We start from the raw sequence: 25093 nt of genomic DNA on the forward strand, positions 1-25093 counted from the left end.
CACCGGATGTGGGAACATTTTTCTCCCTAAAGTGGGAAAGATGAGAGGTGATGGGACTGTTGGAAGAGCTCCCTTCGTTACTGAAAAGCAGGTGCCTGAACTTTTGATTCAGCATCGCTGCAATGGGTGGGTCTTTCTCTGGCCTCCCGGAGCTATGTGCCCTGCCACAGACAATGCTTTTCTCCCCTTTTCTCCTTTCTCTTTTCTATCTTTTCTGTTACTCAGAGCAACTGTCTGCTGTTTCATCTTGCCCAGAGACCACATATTGAAACTCCTGGTTGGAAGATCATTGTACCCCACTTTTTTTTTTTTAAGCATATAATCAAGAAGTAACTAAGTATAATCAGTTGAGCAGCTGATGCCGCTGCTTTGTCTTTGGAGTAGCCATTCTTTACTCCTTTATTTTCTTTTGTTTTTTCTGAGACGGAGTTTTTCCTTTTGTCACCCAGGCTGGAGTGCAGTGGCACTCTTGACTCACTGCAACCTCCACCTCCCAGGTTCAAGCAATTCTCCTGCCTAGGCCTCCTGAGTAGCTGGAATTACAGGCACCCACCACCACACCCAGCTAATTTTTGTATTTTTAGTAGAGATGGAGTTTCACTATGTTGGCCAGGCTGGTCTCGAACTCCTGACAGGTGATCTGCCCACCTCGGCCTCCCAAAGTGCTGGGATTACAGGCTTGAGCCACCATGCTCCATGGTAACTTTTCAGAAAACTTTTTTCTACTTTTTACCACAACTTTTTTACATTTTTATCCGATAACTTTTTCACCACATAACTTTTTTAATCCCATGCCTTTTTTATTTTGTGTTCTTTCAATAAACACTTGCATAGTTATACTACATTTTTGTAACAATGAAACAGATTATCTCATGCCAAGCATGCACAGTATTTGCACAGTATCAATACCTTTAATACTATAGTTTTCAAGACACGCAAAATAAAATTTTAAGGCAAAAATAGCACTTTGCAACAATTTAAAAATTTATTACATTACAGTAGCATCACACCAGCAGTCAATAATGCCACTTTAGGCAAAAGTCTTTCAGTATTTCCATTACACATTCTGTTAACAAGAACTCATACACTGGTAAAATTCATTCTAAGAAAACTTGGCAAATAAAGCTTTGGCCTGGAATTGGCATTTCTTTCTCTACTTTTCCTTCCCACCATTTCTTCCTTTTAAACTACAGGATTCATATTTTAAAATGTTTTATTTCAGAACATTAAGATATCAGTTACATTTTTTAATATTTATATTATTTTAAAATGACTCTTTAAGATACAGTTTTAAACCCACGGACTAGAAATCATACGACTGTTAATTAGCCGCATTATTTGGTCTAACATTTTTTATCATTCTGAAACTGGATTTATGTAATACATTGATAAATTCATACAATTTGGAAGAGTCAGTTGAAGTTACAAGGACCCAATATCTGCCCTCTTTCAGTGAATGCCAGCAAATCTGTTATTCCATTGGCAAAATCGTATTGCTGCTCTCCTGTTAATCTCACATTTATAAAAGGATCATGAGGACGCCAAGTGCTAAAAATGGAGATGGTCTAGTAACTAGAAAACTCCCCACCCCAGGGAGCACACATACATATGTCCCTACAACCTAATAATGTGATGTGTTTTGGAACACAGACATTAGAACTTCATGAAGTTTTAACTGTTGATTCTTTCCCAAGCATCATCAAGTTATGATTTAGGCAATGTATGACTGAAATGCATTCATTCATCACGCATAGGCACAATCACAGAAATATTGCACAAAATATGTCCCTGACTGAAACTGAGAGGTACAAAAACGTATTTCACTCTTCGTAAAGAAGTTTGTGAGGAAATACAACTCTGCGATCGTATAGACATGTTTCCTGATAATACACTGACATTCACAAACAGATTGCACCACAGTGTGTAAACATTTTAAGTTGCATAAACTTCTCCTTGATTTTCAAAGATAATATAATGCTGTCTACTAAAATTCCTTTTTGTTTCAACTAAGTATCTCACATATATTAGTTTAGAATAATGTTTGTTATTATTTTCTAAAGTGTTTTCCACTCAAGGAAAAGAAGTAAATTCCTATGTCAGAGTAACGGAGGTGGTTGAAGAATAGGTATTAGCCAGAGAGGTCTAGATGGTAAAATCAATCTTCAAGCCTCAAAGAATCTCCGTGAACAGAGAGGAATGCCAGGTGTCACACAGCTTTCCTTCACTCTAATTCATTCTTGACTAGAGCCTGTATGCCTGTTTCAGAGACATTTAAACTCTTAAAGGATTTCTTATGATCTTTACTAAACACATTAAGAAGAATGCCAACCAGCGCCCTTTTGTGTACTGGGACACGTAGTCATGTGATTAAGACAGGTAACATGAACTCTGACTTTAAAATGTATTGTAGATACAAATGCTCTAAGCTAGGAAAGGTTTTCCACATCCACAGCCAATGATGGCAGCCTTTCATTCCTCGGAAATAAGCCCTTTTTAGGTCATTGAAAAAGAGTACAACTGCTGCAGCTCATGATGCAGTATCTTCATGAGCCCAGAGCACATACAAATCCAAAGGGAACTGCCACAGTACAGTGCTCATTCTTGGCACCGGAACAGATGAAACACACTGTATCCTGCACATATCTGCCAGAGCAGGCCACTTTCCTCTTCTGTGAGATTTAGAAAGCTCCCCCAAAAGGTTATCACTCCCATCACCAATACACAGAAAATGGAGGAAAGGCTGTTTCCAGTTCTCGGCCTTTAAACAGCTCTAAATGTCAGTACTCATAGTGGCATATTACAAAGTAATAAACAGTGCACACTTGGGGGCAAACCGCATATTGAGCTATTGAAGAGCTCACTGTGATTAAGATGAGATCAAACATCATAGCAGAACATTAGCAAATTTTATCTGAATTCTGTAATGAACATACATGCTGCAATAACATTAAAAAAGCACGGGAGCCTATTCCAAACCAGCGAGAACAGTTTTGTGCAAAGAGTGGGTCTTTGTGTGTTTGAACTCCCACCACGTAAGGGCAAACTCGATATGCATGCTAATGACCTACAATTATGAAATGGAAAAAGAAAAATGCTAAAGGATGCCAGAGTGAACATCAGTGAGAGCCACAGAGACCCACTCTCTTTTAACTTTTTACAAATAAACTTAAACTACAAATTAGAAACACAAATAATCATGAGTAGCTCTAACATTCAAATGAAGTAAATGAATTGTGTAGGAGATTAACCCCATAACTTTGTTTCGTTTTTAAAAATTTCTTGAGCAGCTCTTTGATGATGGTGGTGTTTATCTCCTTCTTCTCGGCAGCCAAGCCCAGCAAAAGCATGGCACACAGCAGTTGCTGCCCAAGCCTGGGTGCTCCTGGTGGTCCTGCATCTCACCAAGGAGCTGCACGATTGGCTGTGCAGTAGGGTTGTCCTGGGAAGAACCCTCCCTGGCTTCTCCTTGTGCAGGCTCCACGCTGTTGGTGAGGCTCACCTCACAAAGATCTTTGGAGAGAGGGAGGCGGGGATCTGAGTGGAGTGCTAGCCCACCCCCGCTCCTGCCTGCTCACCCCGCCTGGGGGCTCTACTCACCACCATGCTTGTCGGCAGCCCCGAGCTCCTGGGGGGCTGGGGCTCCTGGACTGGGTTCAGCAGCAGGGTTCCGGGCAGCGGCCAGGAATTTGCCGTGCCCCTCGCTGTAGTTGCCATAAGCCGCAACACCATCTCCTGCAGCTCCAGCAGCTTCACCTGAAGGGATGGGTGCTCAGCTGTCAGGCCGCTGCTGGCGCCCACCCTCATGCCCACCCCACCCACACCCCCACCCCTACCCCCACAGGGATGTTGCACACCCTACCTTCCTCTCCTCCTTGTCCTGGGCCAGCCTGATGATGGCCTCCTCCCAGTGCCGCATCTTTGGCACTGTCCCCTGGCTCTGTTAGAAGGCGATGTACTTTCCTGCAGGAGGACAGGGCTCAGACGCTGGGGCCCCTCCCACAGCCCTGCAGCTCCCCCTGCCGTGCCCTGGCCTCCCACTCACTGATGGCATCTCTCTCTCCGGTACTGGATGAATCCAAGTTCCAGTTTGTCCACATGCTCCCTCAGGTCCGCCTTCTCCTCCAGGAGGTCCATAAGGCCGCTCTGGAGCCAAAATAATGGGGTCACATCTCAGCAGCGACCTGCCCCAGCCCTGCCCTTCTTGGCCCATGCTAGGACTCACTCCCCTCCAGCTTCTCCATGACTTCCTGCAGGGCCCGGAGGGTCTCCCCACTCACAGACTCGCCCCCAGTCCCTGAGGCTGGGACTGCTGCCTCTGGCTCCTTCTCGGCCGAGGTGAGCATCTCCGTCACCTGGCCCAGCTTCTCCTGCAGCTCCTTTACTTGCTGCTCCAACTGCAGTGCGCTCTTGTTCTCGTTCTTCTGGACAGAGAGAAGCAATCAGCAGCCACCCACTGCAGCTGGAGACCCCAGAACTTGGTGTCTGCCTCCCATGGCACCGGGAAGGGTGGAGCCAAGTTAGAAAAATACTCTCCTCTCTCCCACAGCCACCAGAGTAAAGCTCTGGCTCACAGGTGCCTTTGGAAGTAATATTTCATGTGAGGGCTACACTGCCCCATTTTACAGGTGGGGAAACAAAGGCCTGGAGGGCTAGGGAGGAGGGCAGGCTCCCCAGGTGGGGCAACCCACCAGCTCCTCCAAGTCGCTCTGTGGCTCGGCCAGCTGCTGAAGCCTCTTCTCCTGTTCCCGAAGCCTCTCCTCCTGCTCGTGAAGGCTCTCCTTTTGCCCACGGTTCAGGAGACTGATGCGCTGATTGTTTTCCACCTGAGCCTGGAGCTCTCCTGCCACTCTCCCCAGCTCCTTCCTCAGGTCTTGCAGCTCCACCTCAGAGGACACTGCTGCGGGATCCGGGGGCAGTGGCTCAGCTGAGAAAGGAAGCAGATAATAAGGGCCTCTGGATTCTCAAAACAAAAATCAAAACAGAAAAAACAACAAAACACCCTCCTCTTGGTGCACAGCTCCTCTCAGGATTCCCAAACTTGGCCTCACTGCTAATGATTCCTCGCACCCGGATGGTAGCCAATCTTCCAAACCACTTTCAGATAGAGAGCACTGTGGGTGGCTGACAACGGGCCCTCTTTGCTCATGGGGACACTGAGGCTCAGGGAGATGACAAGACTTGTCTCCTGGCACAGATCCCTTTCCCTCTGCCTCAAAGCCCTGCCATCCACCCACCTCCCTGGGGCATTCTAAGCCACCCCCACAGCCCTCTGATGCCAGTCCTGCTCCCAGGTCATGCCAGTCCCATCTTACCCGTCTGGTTTTTGAGTTTGGACAAGCTCCTCTCCAGCTCCTCTACCCGATGCGTATAATGCTCCTTCTCTGTCTTCAGTGTGCAAACCTGCCCAAAGCACAGGGGGAAAGGGCCCTGGAGAGAGGGGCTGGTGGCTGGACAGGCTCCCATCTCCCTCTCTGCCCCCACCTCCACAAAGCCCAGACCCAGGACCACCTCTGGCTGCACTACTCTCATTTTAAAGAGGCCCAGAAAGATCCAGTGACCTATCTAAGTTGTTGGGGGCGGGGGGCGGGAGGCTGAAGGGTCAGATCTCACCTCCTGCGACATTTTCCTCATCCTCTGCTGCCACTGGGCCCTCTCCTTTTATTTGTTCAGCATATTGATCTCTCTCCAGCTGGACTTCTTTAAGCGACTCCTTCAACTGCAAGAATGGGCACAGAAGTTAGGAAGGGCTGTCACTGGTCCTCACCTGCTCCTGGCCACCTGGGGTCATCTTCCTTCCACATCCCTCCCTCTGCAAAACCTCACCTGTGTCACGTGTCCTTTCAGCAGTATCTGCTCCCGTATGGACTGCTCTAACTGCCACTTGAGAAGTGCTTTACTGCGGCTCGAGAACTGGATGGTAAAGAGTGAGAAGTTTTGATTTGGGGAGCCTGGGCCATTCCACACAGTGCCCCTTAAAAGGGCTAGGGCTAGGCTCAATATACAACTTGGCCAGTAAAGATGAAGGCATTTCCAAGCCCATGGTATGGTTTTGAAAAAAACTCAGTGAAGTTGGAAGGGACAAGGAGCGAGATCAGATAATATTGCTATTGTTATTACTACCACTGTTTGAACCTTTATGGAGTGCTTCAGCAGGTACCTTGCTAGCAATCCCATTTAATCCTCGCAACCACCAGAGGAGACAGTTACCATGATTCCCTCTATTGTGGAGATGAAAAAACATGGAGTATTTGAGGTTAAGTGCTTGCCTAAGATCACTTAGGCAGAGCTAGGATTTGAACACCCAGGTCTATCAGATTCTCTAAGCCCATTTTTCTGCTGGGGGTGGGGGCACAGTTAGGAAGGGGAAAATTAATCTTTTGTTCACTTTTTGAAAAGATGATACATTCACATAGTCCAAAACTCGGAAGGTATCAAAGGGAAGTATCTCCCAGCCACCCTGTTGCTCTCTCCTGAGTTGTTTATGAACACGTGCAGACATGTTTTATGTATATTATCATACTATGTACACACACACACACACACGTTTCCTCTCTCTACAGAAATGGTAACATACTAAAGGTACCCTTCTGTACCTTCACAGTACAAGTACCCAATACCCCACACCCCACCTAGGACTTGGCCAAGACCACAGCCAGGTAAGGGCAGGGCAGGCACTTGGCCTCCAAGCTCTGCATCCAGTGCTCGCTCCCCACCGTGCCCCCCAAATCACCCACAGCAGCTGACTCGGCCTCAGGCTGCCTCTAACAACCATACACAAAAGCAGTGAGAAATGTCCATGCTGCCTTCTGGGCAGGACACTCCATCCTGCAGAAGGGACCTTTAGGCTCACTCCTCCATCTGCGAAGCCGGGCTCCCAGGGGACAGGGCAGGTGGTTGGACTCACCCCATCCGGCTTCTTCTTCGGTGTGGCGGCGACAGCACAGAGAGACCACTCTAACTCTCCTATACGCTGCGATGAACGTTGCAGGCGGACGGCCAGGTCCTTGGACTCTTCTGTAATGAGAGAGTTGAGATGGGGCTCAAAGGACTCCCCCTACAGACCTGTCAAAGTGCCAGGTTGAAGGATGACAGGGTGCCCAGATTCCCACCTTCAAAGTATCTGAGAGAACGTTCCATGTGGTACAGGTCCATATTTAGTTTCTTTTTCTCTATGTTCAATCTCTGGATTTGACCCTTTGGGAGAAAAGCCAAGCAAGTGCTGAAAGAGAAGGAAAGAAACCTTCTCCGGAGGACAGGAGGAAACTGCACACCCTCCACTCACCTCTAGCTCCCTTTCGGCTTTCTGTCTCTCGTTGTTTGCTTTCTTTTCCTGTAGGAAGAGGAAGACAGAGCTCATACCAGGGGGAGGCAGAGATGGCACAGCAAGAAACATGCCCCCAGAATGCCACCAATGCCCCAGGACAGGCCCACCCATGGGACCAGGTTATCAGGGACCCTGTGGGGATGGGGTGGAATCTGAGGGGTGAGCCTCCTTCCCCAGGCTGGGAGTGGGTGAGACGAGACTGGGGCCTCTGCATCTGAGTGTCCCCCAAACCCAGCAGTCATGTCGCCAGCAAACAAAGAAATCACGTTACTTCTTCCAGCTAATGTTCCACTTGTTTCTTCTGTTGTTTCTGTGGGGAGAGTCAAATTAAGGTGATGGAGGGTGGCCCCCTCAACTCTATTCCCCAGACCAGGAAGCGGTAGGCAGGGGCCAGGAATGGATTTTAAAGGCAAAGTTCTCAGACCTAATGGGAACACGAACTGGTAAACTCTCCTCAAGCTCCCAAGGACAGAGGATTTGGGTCTTTGTTGGTTTTCAGCCACAGCCTCAGAACTCAAAGTCTGAATCAGGAATCTCTTGAGAGGACAGTAACATAAACCTCTAGAGATGGAGTTTGAGAAAGGCTCCCCCTTCTGCCAGCTTGTGATTTAGAAAAGTGCGTTCATTCAATAGACGTTTACTGAGCACGTACGGGCCAGGGACGGTTCTTCACAGCAGATATAGGATGGAAAAGGACAGACAAGAGCCCTTGGCCCTGAGCTTTCCATTCTAGGGGGCCTTTAAATCTCAGACTCTCAGAGCTAACAGAGACCTTTGATACTCACTACCTCCTCTGGAAACACGAGCCCAAAAAGGAGAGGTGGCTTGTCCAGAATCAAAGAGCAAATTAGGGACTGAGTCATGGCAGAAATACGGGGCCCTTGACAACCAGTCAGGCCAGCACTTCCCCAAGAGGCAACAACCCCAGGGCGTGTGTAGCAAGGACTCGAGCAGGGGTGTCTGGAGAGGAGAGAGTCGGCAAAGAGGGCAGCAAAAGAAGAGCCATGCTGCATGCTCTGGGGTCCCTCCAGGGCCTGGGCGCCCCAGCTCCCTATCTGCCCTTAGCACCAGGGGCCCCCAGCCCCCTTCTTCAGGGCCCCAAGGGGAAACTGGAGCCCAGGAATGGCAGCGTGGGATCAGGGGACCCCACTGGACTCTTACCAAAGATTTGATGGTGTCATTCAGTCGACTGATTTTTATGGACCTCGAGTCCAGGACTGCTGCTTGTTCTTGGCACGGGCTCTGAGGTGCATGCAGAGAGGAGGAGGCGGAGGAGGACTTGGGGGAGAGGTAGAGAGAACGATCATTAGGGCTGGGTTGTGTGTGGGCTGTCTCAGCTGGCAGAGGGGCACCCAGTCCCCGCTGCGGGAGGAGGTTGGAGGGCTGGCCTGCGGGGTCACTGCACCTCTGCCCAGAGCCTCTTACCTCCAGATCCTTCAGGGTAGCAGATGATGTAGGGCCCTCCCCGTGGATACCTGTTGCTGACTATAAGAGAGTGCACATGGAGATGTTCTGTCCCCCTCAGTGTCTGAGCCCTCCGACTTCCTTTCTTCCCCATCAACTGGCAACATTTTCTTTTCTGCCTATCTTGGACCCTTTGTCCCGTAACTCCTTTGTGCCAACTTCTCTCATGGTTCTTATCTCCCCACCATCCCATCCTGGGGCCCCTTCAGTGACTCCTGATGGCAAGTGGCTGTTCTCATTGTCCTGGCTTCCCCTTGAGACTGGGGATGAGGAAAATCAAACAGCAAAGACCATATCCTGGGTGTCCTGGGTGTTGACAGCAGGCCATGTACTAGGGATTAACATAAAATCGACAATTATAAATCTCATTTAAACTTCACAAATACAAGTCAAACAATACCACCTCTATCATACAGACGTGAAAACAGAGGCCCAAAGAGCTCAAGCAACTTGCCCTAAATCATATCCCTAGCAGACGGAGAGGCAGGATTCAAACCCAGAATTCTTCTTTTTTGAAACGGAGTCTCTCTCTGCCTTCCAGGCTGGAGTGCAGTGGCGTGATCTTGGCTCACTGCAAGCTCCGCCTCCTAGGTTCACGCCATTCTCCTCCCTCAGACTCTGGAGCAGCTGGGACTACAGGTGCCCGCCACCACGCCCGGCTTTTTTTTTTGTATTTTTTAGTATTTCACCGTGTTTGCCTGGATGGTCTCGATCTCCTGACCTTGTGATCCACCTGCCTCGGTTTCCCGAAGTGTTGGGATTACAGGCGTGAGCCACCGTGCCCGGCCAAATCCAGAATCCTTCACCAGTACCCAACAGTCCATCCACAATCTTAACGATTGTCCTCTACTGCTCCTTGGGCCCCCTGTCCCCAAAAGCCTGTCCAGGCAAGACTCACAGCCTCAGATGAGTGGCAACCACCAGAAGCGGCTGTCTCAGGGCTACTGCCATTTGCTTTCCTGTTCCTCTTCGCTGCTGCTGGAACACCAGGGCGGTTTCTCTGCCAATATTCTTTGAACTGTGGGAAAGAAGAGCAGTAATACTCATGAGAACTATCAACCCCTACAGCCACATCCTCCTTTATAGTTTTTATAAAATACTCTTATATGCCATCTGATTTAATGACACCAACAACTCTATAAGGTGTCACAATCATTTAGGGACTGAGAGGGATCGACATCATGGCTAGAAAAAAAGAAAAAAGAAAAAGAAAAAGGCGATACTGGAACTTGGAAACTCAGTCTTCCGACTCTAAGCTCTGGGGTTTTGCCAGGCACCAAATCCAGAGGCAGAGGTAGAAAAGTAAACATTAAGTAGGCAGGAACTGTATGCCCTGTGGTTTAGTCGTGCATCCTCACACGTCTGTTAGTGTGAAGAAGTGCACCAGTACCTCTCAAACTTTTCTATCAATGTGTCCTCATGGCAGAAGGCAGCCTTTCTGTGAAATCTGGGAATTTATCAGAAAGAGGACAACCCAAGCCTCATTTCAGAGAGAGGTCTGGTATACTCTTAGAAACCTATGGGACTGCCATCCCTAAGGACATTCATGTTTTTTCTCTTGATCTCAAGAGAATCAAAGGAAACTGATGCTTCAGAAAGATGTCCCACATTTATCCTGTGGTACTCAAAGCACCCCAGCTTGAGATAACATGAGGAAGATTCAAACTGTCAAGTTCAGTCTCCCAAGATCTATTCCACAGAAGATGAGCAAATCTCACTTCAGAGACCACTGACTGAAGGGCAGTCTGGTCCCAGAACCATGGAGAATTAGAATATGAGGTGGAGAACTCGGAAAAAAATGTTAAAATCTCTTTGGAAAGTAGAAGCTTGGGAGAAAACCAAACCAAACCCATTCTCCCATCGCCACCCAGAGACACTGTCAACCTTTTGAGCTCACGGGGGAAGTGTAGGCTTTTCCCACTGTCAATGTCTATGGTAAGGGAGTAAGGCAGCCTGAAACCTCTTGCTCCTAGGTCCCATAGTCTCCATTCCCCTTCCAGCTGGAAATTTCTGCTGTGACCAGAAGAACCAGAAATGGGGTGACAACGTTTAGGGGACTGGGTCATAAGACCAGGGCCAGTCTTCCAGTAATGACAGTTAGTAGGCAGACTGCGACATCACTACATTCCACTCCTCCTAGTGCGGGGGGAGGGACCACATCAGCGCGATATCTGAGTCTCCACTCCACGACGCGGGAGGGAAACACAGGGTTGTGACCCAGGTCCTTGGAGACGCCAGCGCAAAGAGCCCAGGGAGGTCGACCTTGAGGCAGCAGGAGGGGAGGGCAGAGTCTGCAGCAGGGAGTCCCAGGAGTCATCAGCCCAAAGTCACCCAGGGACAACTGGCGAGGGTGGGGCCTGGGGCTGGGGGGCCCACGTCCTTGGAGACACGAGCCCAAAGAGCCCAGGGAGGTCCAACTTGGGGCGGCAAGAGGTGAGGGACCAGTAATGGAGTGGGGTGCCCCAGGAGTCACCCGCCCAACGTCACCCTGGGGTGATTGGCGAGGGCAGGGACTGAGCTGTTTGCTGAAGGGGCAGGGCTGACTGACAAGACTTTTGTAGGGGGAGCCCAGAAGCGCCGGGGTTGGGGGGCAAAGGCCGGTGTGCCTGAGGAGTAGTATGGACTGTGGCAGCAGTCTTGTCGTCGGAGGGGATCTGTGGCTGGGTTGGGGGGCCATGACCCGGTACCTCTTTACCTTTTTCTTGGCTGCAGCTAATTTACTCTGTCGAGTTTCTTCTGCCATTGTGGGGTGGGGAGGGAGGCGGAGTTGGGGCCACGTCAGCAAACTCCCAGCAAGCGCTGATCAAAACGTCCAGTCACCTAACAGGCAGCTGCCTAACTGACCCAGAGGAGGCGTAACCAGGGCCACAGTAGAATGCAGAATAGGGGCGTGGCCTTAATGCTCCAAGCCCATTGGTCAATGAGAAAGATGAAAAGGAAAGGGGGCGTGGCCAGGCAGCAGTGTGTCCAGAGGGACCTGTGGCTCATCAGGAAAGCTGCCCATGCAACCGCTGTCCCCACCCACTCTGAGACAGGGGAGGGGCCGCCCGCTCTGGGAGATGGGAAGCGCTGGCTTTGGCTTTAAAACCTTTAAAACTTTAAAAAACATATGTGTGTATACTTTATATATATGTGTGTGTCTCTCTGTGTGTATCTATGTGTTCCTCCAGAGCTGTCTTCATTAACCAGCTTCTATGCAAGGTCTGTGATTTTGGCCTATATTTTTCATCTTCAAATACTGTACAAAAATTACCAGTATTACCTGAACTGAGATACAGATCCTATAAAAGTGGGAAATCCATAGCATGCTTGATGATTAATGAAGCAGACTATATTATCCAACATTCCAATGAGATAAAATAATCAAAATGATGTCTTTTTTGGAAGAATGTTTCTCTTATTCTCCTACATTGTTGCTGTTTTTTCTTTTTAAACAGGAAACATGGTTAATATCTGTAAAAACACAAAGCTTTTGGGCTGGGTGCGGTGGCTCACACCTGTAATCCCAGCACTTTGGGAGCCCGAGTCTGGTGGATCACCTGAGGTCAGGCAGTGGAAGTGTGAGCCATCACACCCGGCTGGCTTCATTTCAGAACTCTTTCCCCAGCACTCCATATACTATGAATAATTCCTTTCTTCTTCTTTGGATAGCATTTTAGTCGTATCTCTATTACCCCACTTGTCACATGATAATCAGTGGCTCACCCATCCATCTCCCTTGGTTGCTCATGAGCTCCTTGAGTCTGATTTTCAGCACCTTGAACAGTGTGCGACACATACATGCTTCATACGCAGAGAAAGAAATGATTTCACTACAGTGTAATTATTCCCAGAATTCAATATCTGTATTTCTAAATTGTTCTAGATACTCTGCCAACAACCTGAGAATGTTATGTTTTTTCCCCAAAACTTCCATCCATTATTGTGTGTCTATGGTCATAGTTAACTCAATTGTGACGTCACCTTTGGACAAGCCCATTAACAGTTTCTTTTTTTTTAGGTGATTTTTAATTTTAATGTTTGATTTTGATTGTTTCTTTTCTGTTTTTTAAATCTAGCAGTGTTTGGTAAACTTTAACATCTCTATATCCCCGTGTCTTTGCCCCTGCTGGTCTCTGCTTGGAATAATGTCTCAAGGTTTTAGTCACCTGGAAAAAATTTCTACTCACCCTTAAAGAATCAGCATAAATAAGCTGGGCATGGTGGCTCATGACTGTAATCCCAGCACTTTCGGGAGGCCAAAGTGGGCGGATCACCTGAGGTCAGTAGTTCCAAGACTAGCCTGCCCAACATGGTGAAACCCCATCTCTACTAAAAATACAAAAAATAGCTGAGCATGGTGGCAGAGGCCTGTAATCTCAGCTACTCAGGTGGCTGAGGCAGGATAATTGCTTGAACCTGGGAGGCAGAGGTTGCAGTGAGCTGAGATCGTGCCATTGCACTCCATCTTAGGTGACAGCGTGAGACATCATCTGAAAAAAAAAAAAGAAAAAGAAAAGCTTAAATAATACCTTCTCTGAGAAGCCTTTATATCTTCCTATTCTTTCAGGAAGTGTTGAAAATTCCTCAACTTTTGAAACATTTGTGCCTCTATTACTGTGTATCAGGCAGTGAACTGAGTGCCCAGGATAGAAAGATGAAACTGTAGATCCTGCCCTTACGGAGCTCATGGTCTAGTATGGAAAACAGCCATATGAACAAATAACCACACTATACGTCTTCAGAGCTCAAGTCCTATCCTAAATACTGCGAAATTAATGTTCTGTGAGGTTTTGAAAGTACTAGGGCCAGAGACAATATGGCTGCTTGGATGACTTTCCATCCAAGTTATCATTCGGCCCTCATCACAAAGGGAATACATGCGTGCATCTTCCTTGCAACCCACCAGTGCCTAACACATCATATCACCACTTTTGAAATCAGGAAACAGGCTCAGAAGTCCAAGAGCTTGACCAAAGTAACTCAGCTGGTAAGTAGCAGAGCCAGGTCAGTATGATTCTTCTTCAATATCCTGCCAGCCACATGGGCAAGTGGCCTCAAAATCAACAAAAGACAAGTAGAGGTTGACATGCATCAATGGAGAGAGGCTCAAAAGGAGGATTTTATACACAAGAATAGAATAGAAATGTTCTGGAAGTATATCTGTGGATGTGAAGCAGGAGGGGGCACACCAGGTTTCACCTTGGTCAAGTGAAATCTATAATTCCAACCTGGGCCTCGCCACCCCCCCCGAGCTCCAGACTTAGCTATCTGTCTTTCTTACTCTAATATAAAATCCACAGGGCAGGACCTTAATCTCTAGCTTGTTCACACAGATTAAAGCAGAGTCTGGCTTATAATAAGGACTTAATAAATACATGAATGAATAAATAAACTATCAAAGAAGCTAAAGAAACATTCCACATTCTTGCGGGAAGGGATTACCATGAAACAGACCCTAGCAGTCACTTACAAATACAGTTGACCCTCATCATTGGAGTATCCCATATTTTCAAATTAGCTTACTTGCTAAAATGTCTTTCTAAGCCCCAAATTAATACTTGTGGCACTTTCAAGGTGGCTCCTGGATAGACACGCAGTAGTGAAAACTCTGTCACTCTTTGCACACGTCCCAAGCTAAGGTCAAACAGTGACCTTGGTCTGCTTGTTTCAACTCTCATACAAAGATGACCTGAGGACAGAGACAGTAGAGGACACTGCAGGGTAGTGCAAGAAGCTGTGGCTCTGGGGCCAGTTGGACGGGGTCTGAATCATAACACTGGCACCTGTTAGTGGAGTGGCCTCAGACAAATCACTTACAATTCTGTACTTCCTTTATTCTTTTGGAAAGAAAGAAAATTCAATCTACCAGGATGAGTTGTTTTTAGGAATTAAGATGATAACCTATATGACATATGTATTTATGTACATATTTACCCTGGAAACAAGGGTTTGCTATTTGATTAATTCAGTGTTCCAGGCAACTTTGTAGAATATTACTACTGCAAATAATAAGAATTGGCTGTAATTAAATAAATAACAGAGATGTAGACAAAACAATTATTTGGATGAGCTACAGGCAGTCTTCAAGAAGCTTCTGAAGAAACAGAACTTCAGCAGGTACTTAAGCTGTAGAAAAGGCTTGCAAGGAGATAGAACAGCACCTACAGAGAGAGGTCCAGGTAGGGTCAGGAAATGGCATTTCAGGAAGTCTAGAGCAGTAGAAGATGAGGCCAGAACACGGCGCCACAGTGCTTCTCTGCACCCTGTATACACCCTGTACTGCAGAACCTCACTCTCTGCATTTAATTCTTGGTTTCTAATTCTCTCTTCCATTAAACTGTGAGCCCCTCAAGGTCAAGGTCTCTAAGAAGAAACCATAGCTACAGTCCTCTAAATTTGAAAACAAGTTATTAAACACAGATACACCCAAGAAGACCGTACAAAAATAATGTTGGATTTCAATTGCAGTCATAGAAATTCACAACTGGTATACATTTGCAATCTGTCCAGGATTTTTCTCTGATGACTGCCGTAACTCTGTCATAAACCCTTTTCATTATTTGAGACACCGAGACACTTGTTAGAATGTTTGGGAAAGACATTCTAAAAGAGCAAGAAAGACCTTGATCTTTTTTGTGTAACTGACTGATTGGTTGACTGACTGAGATGGGATCTCATTATGTAGCCCAGGCTGGTCTGAAACTCCTAGGTTCAAGCGATACTCCTGCCTCAGCCTCTCTAGTGGCTGAGATTACAGGCGCACGCCACCATGCTGGGCTCTAGTGTGATGTATTTACGAGGCTTAAACATATGGTTCATTACACAAGGCTGGCACCTCAGAGTAAAGATTTTTTAAAGTTCACTCTAATAGACTTATTTCTCTATATGCAAGATACAATTTTACCACAGTAAAACACAAGGAAGCATACTGATATACATATATGTTACAACAGGATAAAAAAAAAGCAATATAATTTTCTCCACAAAAGCTTGCAAAATCCTGGCCAAAACACAGTAAAGAGGATGTTAATCTCACAGCTCACATTTCTCCACTGAGACCCAGGAAAAACAATGCCAGTTTTTGTACAGTCACAAAACTAAGCACTGTGAGAATTTACAAGATTTGGTTAGCTTGTATATTCTCCCCACCCTGATAGACAAGTCCCAAAGGAGCCTAGCAGTTTTACCCCAACATTTCAATCTCCTCCAACCTCCAAAATAAAACCCTCACTGTCCAATATCTCAATTTATATTTTCAAACGTCTAAAATCTTAATCGAAACAAAGAGCAGTGCATTAGCTTTGCCGCCATAGAATGCTTGGTATAATTTTACTTGGGCACATCACAGATTGTGCTATTGCCTAAAAACATATGGGTAGAACCAACATTCCTAGAAACCAAACGAATATATTACGAAGGTGAAAGGGAATAGGGAGTGTTGTTTTTAAACAGATAGAACACTGTGATTGTCCACTCATAGGTTAGGTGTGATCAAATCACATCGTGCTGTACAGCTAAGTATGTCCTATATTGTATGACAAAGTAGGGTAATGCATTATTTATTGAGGACCTGTTGGGTACACAGAGGCACACCAGAAGCTGTAAAAGACTTCATTCTTGCCCTCAAGAAAGTTCCAAGTTTGTAGACAGCCTGATAGAAGGTAGTCGAAAGCAAATACTTCAAGCACTATCCATCACAATTACCTTAGGTATTTACGCTACCCTTCTATGAGTCTCTGAATATTTCGAGGCCCCCTTTCCTATTTCCCATGGGCTCTATGGCTCAACATTCTTTACAGCCACAGGCTTTCCTGGACTTCACGTTATTATTGAATCAACATTTCTCACTATCCGCCTCCTTCGCCAATTAAAATTCCACTTTACATCCAACCACCACTTTGGCTTTGAAGCCACTGCCTGATACTGACGCTTTGTCGATGTAGAATTACTATTCTTATACATCTCTGTCTACTGATGAGGATCCTACTCTTTTAATAGAAACAGTGCCATTGACTTCCAATCAACTAGTTTCCATAATATCCAAAATATTAGATAATATTCCATAATACTCCCAAAACAAATAATGAGTGATGTTCTCTCAAATACACGTATAATCAAATGTGAAATTGAGAAGATGGGGCGACCTTTGACTCAGAGATTGTATTCAGGCCTTTGTAGATGCATTTATTTGACATAATTATGCATTTAAAACATAAGTTAAATTGTCATCAGCCTGAAATTATAGAGGCTTTTGTTGGTGAGAAACCTATTTTATATATAATCGTTTACCCATAGAAATGTTTTTGATTAATGTTATCTGTTAAAGACTTCAGTTCACAATATTTCCCCTGTTAATAGTATATATGTTTTTGGAGTTGATCTGGAGAATTTGAGGACCACGTTCTAATTGCTATCTGATGTTATTCTGGGAGGACAATTCATTGGCTTTGGGTTGCTGGGGGTTGGAACTTGAAGGCGGGTCTGAGTCTGGAGACCTTGCCACTGACTTTTGGAAAGTCTGTTGATTCTACCTTTGGAAGTGCCTTTACATGCCTTATGGAAGGCCGGGCATGGTGGCTCACGCCTGTAATCCCAGCACCTCGGGATTATTGATGAATAAATCAATTTGGGAAATGCTTGGTAAATTCAACGGGACCTCTCAGAACAATGAATTTATATGGCCACGATGTTGTTTTTTTGTTTGTTTGTTTTGTTTTTGTTTTTTTTTTTCGGCAAAGAGCATTCGGAAGACTTTCTAGTACACCAGTTTGGGAACTGCTGGTGGAGGAGTCAGGGTAATTAGGCTTTGTACTATTCCAGGTACAGGTTGTCACTGTATTCAAGGAATTGTTCTTAGTCTTTGTATATATCCGAATTAAGTATAGCAAATTAACAAGCAGAAATATAAGAATCGGGCCTTGGAGGGAGGGAGAGGGCGAGAGAGAGGGGTAGATACAAGTTTCCTATTTTAACTATGGTTCAATTCTAAGCATTCTAAAATTTCATTGGATTCTTTTAACTATGAATTACAAGGGTGTTTAATTTCCAAGTTCATGTAGCTTTTGGTTAATCTCTTCATTATTAACTTCTAACCTTAACTGCTTCATATTTAAATTATAAATTTTATGGTGTGGATTGTACCAATTGTTTTTCAATCTTCTGACTTGCTTAATGGATTAATACATAATTAATGTTTCTCCCACAGTCCACATATGCTTGAGAAGAATACAGAATATCTGATTATTGGGTACAGAGGTCTATATTTGTCCATTACATCACGTCCATTCACGGGTTATTCAAATCTATATATGGGCATTCTGTGTAACTTACTTATGGTAAGCAGGGTATGTTGAAATCTCCAAATACAATGGCAGATTTGTCAATTTCTCCCTGTGGTTTTATCAGTTTTTCCTCTGTATTTTGAGTCTATTTTGATAGGTACATAAAATATGAAAATTGCTACATCCTCCTAATTAATAGTCATTTGGCATCAAGCTGTTACTAATGCTTTGTGTTCCAACATCCTATCTTGTTTGAAACTGAAGCTCCATCAGTTGTTTTGGTTAATGTATACTGGCATATCTTTATCTCTCTCTCTCCTTTATAAAAACTTTCAATCTTTTCACATCCTCATAGTTTCAATAAGATGGATTAGAACAGCTGGATATCGTTTTATTAGTTCCATCTGTCTAACTGGTAACTTTAGTCCATTTACATCTGTTGTGACTGATTTATGTGGACTTCCTTCTGTCACCTTTAGAACTTCCATTTCTCTCACTTTCCAATATAATTTTAATATCTCCTCCTGGGATTCCACTAAGACGTATTTTAGACCTCATTCTGATCTCCCTCTCCCCGCCAACCCCACCAACTTCTGCCCTATCATTTATCCTCATGTCTCTCTGTGTAACATATGGACTTACTTTTTGGAGATAATGGTCTAACCAATTAATCCTTTCTTCTGGTGTCTAATCCATCCACTCGGTTTCTTATTTCAACAATTCCATTTTATATTTCCTTATTTCATTTTATTCTGAGACAGAGTCTCACTCTGTCACCCAGGCTGGACTGTAGTGGCATGAACCTGCAGCCTTGGCCTCCTGGGCTCAAGTAATCCTCCCACCTCAGCCTCCTGATTAGCTGGGAGTATAGGCAGGTAGGTGCCCCATACACAGTTTTTTTTTTCTTCTTCTTTTTTTTTTGGTGGTGGTGGGGTATTTTTTGGAGAAACAAGTTCTCACCATGCTGCCCAGGCTTGTCTCCAACTCCTGGGCTTATGCCATCCTCCCGCCTCAGCCTCTCAAAAAGTGCTGAGATTACAGGTGTGAGACACCATGCCCAGCTATATATTTTATTTCTGTAAGTTCTATTTCATCCATTTTCCTTTCAGGTCTTCCTCATCATTCCTGGTGGTCTTACTGCTCCTGCTCGCTCAATTTTATGAGTCCATCTTTTTCTTATATAATAGATTTATTTCACATGTAACTATTTTCTCACAATTCTAATATTTGAAGTCTGTATTCTGTATCTGATATTTCCAAAACCTACAGTCTTTGGGAAACATTCATTGCTTCTGATAATTCTCAAATATATTGGGTTCACTACTTGAATGCTATGATTTCACTGAATTCATAGTTGCCTGCTTTTAATCTTTGGGAATCCTACAGGCTTAAGTTAGAGATGGTTTCCTAGAAAAAGTATCTGTGTGTGCTTCTGATGACAGCTGTGGAGACAACTAACAGGAGACCACTTTACCACCGTCCGTAATCCTGACATTCTTGGATTCTCTTGGAGAATGTCAGGATTACACAAAGTTCTCAAATTTGGCTCCCCAACCTTGCTCATTTATACACAGAAGACAAGACTGCTTAGTATAGGTGATGACTCACTTCCTCCTACCCTGGAAAAAACAAAACAGATCTCTTATCTGAATGTGATCACAGACTAGGAAATTCTGAAGGTGAGTAACTGAAGGCTGTAGGCAGCAGGGAAAGACAAGTGTCTTTTCTGACCACAGAAATAGGTCACAAGCTGCCCTAAAGGCTGTGTGCTCCACCAGGATTTCACTATTTAGCTCAACCAGCAGTCCCTCTGTAAGAGTGAATGGAAGCTTCTTAGAGCACCACGTTGCCTTTAAACCACAAATTCTTGCTCAAAGTCATGGTCATGGTAAAAAACCTATGGCTTTGCAAGGCTTTCTTGGTAATGTCCTAGAATGAAGGTTAAGCCTGCGTTTCATGGTAACTGAACAGGAAACCAGCCTGACCAACATCCTTCTCCCCCATGGCTTGCTCTCAGCTCCTCTTGCTTGGGCCTTGGGCAGCCAGACGGTCTGGTTTTAATCCTTGCTCTGCCACCTGTGACCGTGGACACGTTACCTACCTTCAGTTAACTCATCCACAAGATGCAGATATTAGTAATACCCTCTTTTTAAGTTATTAAGAGGATTGAAAGAGTTAATAAAAAGTAAAAAAAAGACTTGGTAAGCATAGGCACAGAGGCGGGAAAAAAGCAATAATAAAGAAATGATACTTCTATATTTTCTATAGATCATCTTTGTAACAAGAAGAAAACAAACCAAATGAAAATGAAACAAATTCTCTCAAAAAGAATTAAGTCAAGACAGGCAGAAGGCTCACAAAGTAATATAAAATATATCTTATGGTTTATGGAAAATTCTTAATAAAATACCTTCTTTGCTCCAAGCTGCACTCTGGCTTTGCCTTTGAGTCAGGTGGCATTTCTTTGTACGATGACCGGTTCTGTCGAGTAGGCACTGCTTCAGCCCTACAGGAAGGAAAAAACATCTCTAGAAAACAGCAGCATTCCTGATTCCCACTTGAGGAGGCCTAACAAAACGGCATATGCCTCAACAGCAGCACATCAGTGTTAAAAAGTCTGGAGTCAAGGGGAAAAAGTAAAATTGGACCATTTCCAGAATCTCACCAAAAACAACAAACTGATGTTGCAAGTGGCCTACATGAGCAAATTAGAACCTTAAATAAAGGTCACTCTTAATGCCTATCCTAGCATAGATTCAGCAACAAGTACAATCTCATTTTACTGGTTTACCTTTTTCATTGTTGAAAGTAGGAGCTATGAAAAAAATACACTAAAATTTCTTGAAGAGAACCTTCTACTTACAACCTAATTTACGTAATCGAAACACTCTTTGAGGGTGAAAATTGAGTATTATAAGAAAATAATCACCTGTTTTGTGAGAAGTTCAATACGTAATGCTCCTCCACACAATACATACCTTAAAAAGAAAAAAGGAAACATACAAAACTATCTCGAGAATTATTCCTGCTTAAACAATTTCTACATGCCATTACTAAGAAAGTATGCACACAGTAAACATGAGAAGAGAACATGTGAGCATGAACATACTTATTAGGGATATAGGACTATGGGTAACTTAAAAACTCTGTTGGTATTACTCTCATGTAATTGCTCTGAAATTCTAGTCAACTATTTGCAATGGCTCTTAGAACAGAATACTTTGAATTTTTATGATATCAAAAACTAAGAACTTAGCCAAGTATTCCAAAGAATAGGAATAGTAAGCATACTTAGTAAGTACTCCAAAGAACAGGGGCAGAAGAACGCATTTCTTTAAAGCACTACCTCAGAATTCAATTCAGTAATTCCGATGTTGCCTGTAACATCAGAAAACAACTTCCTTAAAAGCATAGCAAGTTGGATTTACCAAGTTGCTGACCAGGTCGCATTCCCTCCTGCCCTCAATCCCATCTTTGTGTTATACTTTATCTCCAGTTCCATTTTGCTTAGTATTCATGGTGCTCAAGTTGTCACTGTGGACATCAGAGCCTATAAATATATATTGTTCTGGCTCCTTCCTGTACATCTTTCCAAGTCATAACTGCTATTCTCCAAAGTCTGTGAATCCCGATACTAATAACTTGGAAATTCAGTTTAAGGTCCTCTTCAGAAGGTCAGTTAGCTCAAGGCAATCACATTTTTCTCAGGACTCTTAAGAAATACTCCAACCACAGAAAAAGGCCCTTCTTTCTGGTAGCAGGAGCCATTGGCCACAAACACAAATCCAATAGAGTTTCAGCCATTTACCTCCCACATCGTCCCTTCCCTGAAGTTCTAGCTAAAGCAGGAAAAAATAATGAAAACACCACCTGCAGTCACGAATCCTCTAGTTTCCTGGCCAAGATTTCATATTTCCTTCAAGATACCTCCCAAAGAGGACACGACGAGGGAGGGGCACACAGGGTGCTACAGGTACTGATAAGGTTTTATTTCTTTTATATATATATATTTTTGGAGACAGAGTTTCTCTCGTCACCAAGGCTGGAGTGCAATGGCACAATCTCAGCCCACTGCAACCCCTGCCTCCTGGGTTCAAGTGATTCTCCCAGCTCAGCCTCCCACGAAGCGGGGGTTACATTACAGGCGCCCGCCACCATGCCTGGCTAATATTTTTGTATTTTTAGTAGAGAAGGGGTTTCACCACGTTGGCCAGCCTGCTCTTGAACTCCTGACCTCAGGTGATCTGCCTGCCTTGGCCTCCCAAAGTGCTAGGATTATAGGCGTGAGCCACCACGCCCAGCCAAAGGTTCTATTTCTTAAGTTTGGTGTTGGGCATATGGATGTATGATTTAATGTTTTAAAAAAGAAAGATACCTTCCTGGTTTTTTGTGTTTTGTTTTTTTTGTTTTAGGCCTGCGTGCTTTATTCACTACCCCGTATGAATCCATAAAGAAGTAGCCATTAGCAAATTCAGGCAATACATACCGGATTCATACTTCAGGAAGACAACCCAGTTGACAACGACAACAGTTTCTATGATAACAAAAGTGAGAGAAAATAGTGACATTAGGGTCATATCAAGAAAGTTCAATCATAAGATATATCCACAAGCAAAAATATACACACAAAAAGCTAACTATGAAGCTTTTAGAAAACTACTACCATCCTTAGAGTAAGTACAAGAAAGTATTCTTTTATGTCTGTTTTTTCATCAAAATACCGCATATAGCCATAGATTTTAAACCATTACATCTTATCTAGATTCCATTAACATTTCTTCTAGATCACTAACATTTCTTCTAGATTCCATTGTTATTCCTTTGTAAACTTTATTTTTAGTATCTTAAAAATACTTTATTAAATATAACACATACATTCAGAAAGTTACATAAAATATACCTTAAGGTATACCTTAACAAGTTATTGTGAATTATTTGCCCATGTAACCACCAACCTGGTCCTGAAATATATTCCAGCCAGTATCCAAGAAGCCCACAGATGTCCCTTTCAGGTCACACATCCCTACCTCCCACCTGGATGGACTCCTTCCCCTAACCTCTATGTGATCACCTCTTTGTTCTTAATAGTTTTACTGCCCAAGTATGAATTCAGAAATAAGTGTTTCTCTGTTTTCTTTTCATTTTTGTCCCCCTAAGAAGCCTTTTTAGAAGTTTTCTTCCTAATTCTATCCCCATTCCCCATGGAATTTTAACACCACAGATATACTGTATGTCGGTTCATGTTATACGGCACTTTGGAGGGCAGCAGACCATTATAATAGGTAAGATTTTCTTTCACTCTAAGGACCAATTTTCACTCCACTGCAGGCGATATTGCCTCCACTAAGAGTGTATGCCCTAACCAACATTAGTTTTCCCTATTGTTGAACTCTATATAGAGGAAATTGTACAAAATAGGTTTTGGGGGTCTGGTCTCTTTCGCTTAACATAGTGTTCAAGGTTCGCCCATCTTTCCCACATAGCTGTAAGCCATTTTATGAATACCACAATTCTTCATTTTCTTGGAATGAACACTTGGGTTACTTTCTGTTTGGGGTTATGATAAATGATGCTGCTCTGAACATTCCGGTGTCTCCTGGTGCCTATGTACTCATTTCTTGTGGAGTATATATCCACAAGATTTCTGAACCATAGTGTATGAGTACCTTCCACTTTACCAAATTGTTTTCCAAAACACTTGTACAAATATACACTCCCATTAGAAAAATAGAGTGTCCCGTAACAATTTTCTTACCTTAAAAGATAAGTTAAGCAAAGTATCTCCTATGCCTTCTTTTTCTTTTAAGATCTGAAGATCACTGTGCAAAGGACTAGCAGGGTCAACCCTAAGAATCACAAAACAAAAAACAGTTCAAACAAAAAGATTTTTTTTTTTTTCAACTAACTCAAAAATGAACCAATCTGAAAGCTAAAATAGAGCACCTAGGGTAAGTTCAAGAAAGAGAAGATCTTAAGCTGCTCTATATCCTCAGGAAAAACAGAGGTCACTATAGCTTCCAGCTCCTTTAGAATGAATGTCCAAAAGAGATCATAATAGCCTAAATGTAATCTAATAAGGGGGTTCAGAGTTTGCAGTCATTCTAAAGGAAAACAGTCACATGTATATAATTTTCTCAAGAATTCAAAAGAAGTTTAATATGCTTTCCTAAACTTGTATTATTAGTCAAGCAGTTCAAGGAGAACAATTTGCCATGGACGGAACTATGAAAAGTTGAATCACTAAAAAATCGGTATTTTTCCACAACTGTCCTATATATAGATTTCTAATATGACTCCCATCCCCCACTCCCCTTTTTTGTTTTTTTGTTTGTTTTAAGAGACAAGGTGTCTCGCTCTCTCACCCAGGGTGGAATATAATGGTGCAATCACAGCTCATGTGCAGCCTTGACCTCTCCAAGCTCAAAAGATCTTCCTGCCTCAGCCTCCCACCATCCATAGTAGCTTGTACTACAGGTGTACTACACCGACATATTTTAAAAGTAATAACATAACTACATCTACAATAAGAGTTAATTATATTGCTTTCAAAACTGGGGGAAAAGTCATAAAAATCAACTTGGCAATCATTCTCTGTATAATGAAATATATTACTCTTATTTACTTTCCAACCAATATTATTCAAGCTTGAGCTTTTTCCTAGAAGATAAAAATCAAGCAAGAGTTCACTCTATCAAGAAAATGACAAAAAAATTTTGATGGACCTATAAAAACATTTTCAACACTCAACATTTCAAGAAGTAAAAAAAAAAAAAAGTCCAATTAAATGAAGCATTATGAAGTTTCAAGAGAATATAAAACTAGACACAAGTCTGGTTCGTTTCCTATTTCTTATCATCTGAAAAACTCTAGCCAACATGTTCAGACCACCATGGACTCCATGATAGCACAGAATTTAGTATAAGTCTATTCCAAACCCCAGCAATTTTTGAAAATGCTAGAAGACACTCAAGGTAACATATTACTAACTAAAAGAGACTTCCATTCATAAGACTACAAGCAAGAATATTACACAGATGGTCTA

General features: G+C 43.7%; 1 protein-coding gene across 1 annotated transcript; it reads right to left on the reverse strand.

The window, feature by feature from the left end:
• Positions 1–960: 960 nt before the first annotated feature.
• Positions 961–12274, reverse strand: LOC101149363 (golgin subfamily A member 8B-like). The gene is given in 17 exon segments (XM_055363245.2): positions 961–3510; positions 3598–3753; positions 3860–3960; positions 4043–4143; positions 4278–4421; positions 4689–4924; positions 5313–5400; positions 5611–5653; positions 5655–5716; positions 5824–5910; positions 6905–7014; positions 7110–7194; positions 7283–7330; positions 7596–7634; positions 8486–8602; positions 9687–9806; positions 11484–12274. Coding segments are annotated over 17 exon segments (1788 nt in total). The 5' UTR covers positions 11532–12274; the 3' UTR covers positions 961–3307.
• Positions 12275–25093: the final 12819 nt, after the last annotated feature.

Source organism: Gorilla gorilla, chromosome 16, assembly GCF_029281585.2.
Source record: "Gorilla gorilla gorilla isolate KB3781 chromosome 16, NHGRI_mGorGor1-v2.1_pri, whole genome shotgun sequence".
Taxonomy (NCBI): Eukaryota; Metazoa; Chordata; class Mammalia; order Primates; family Hominidae; genus Gorilla; species Gorilla gorilla.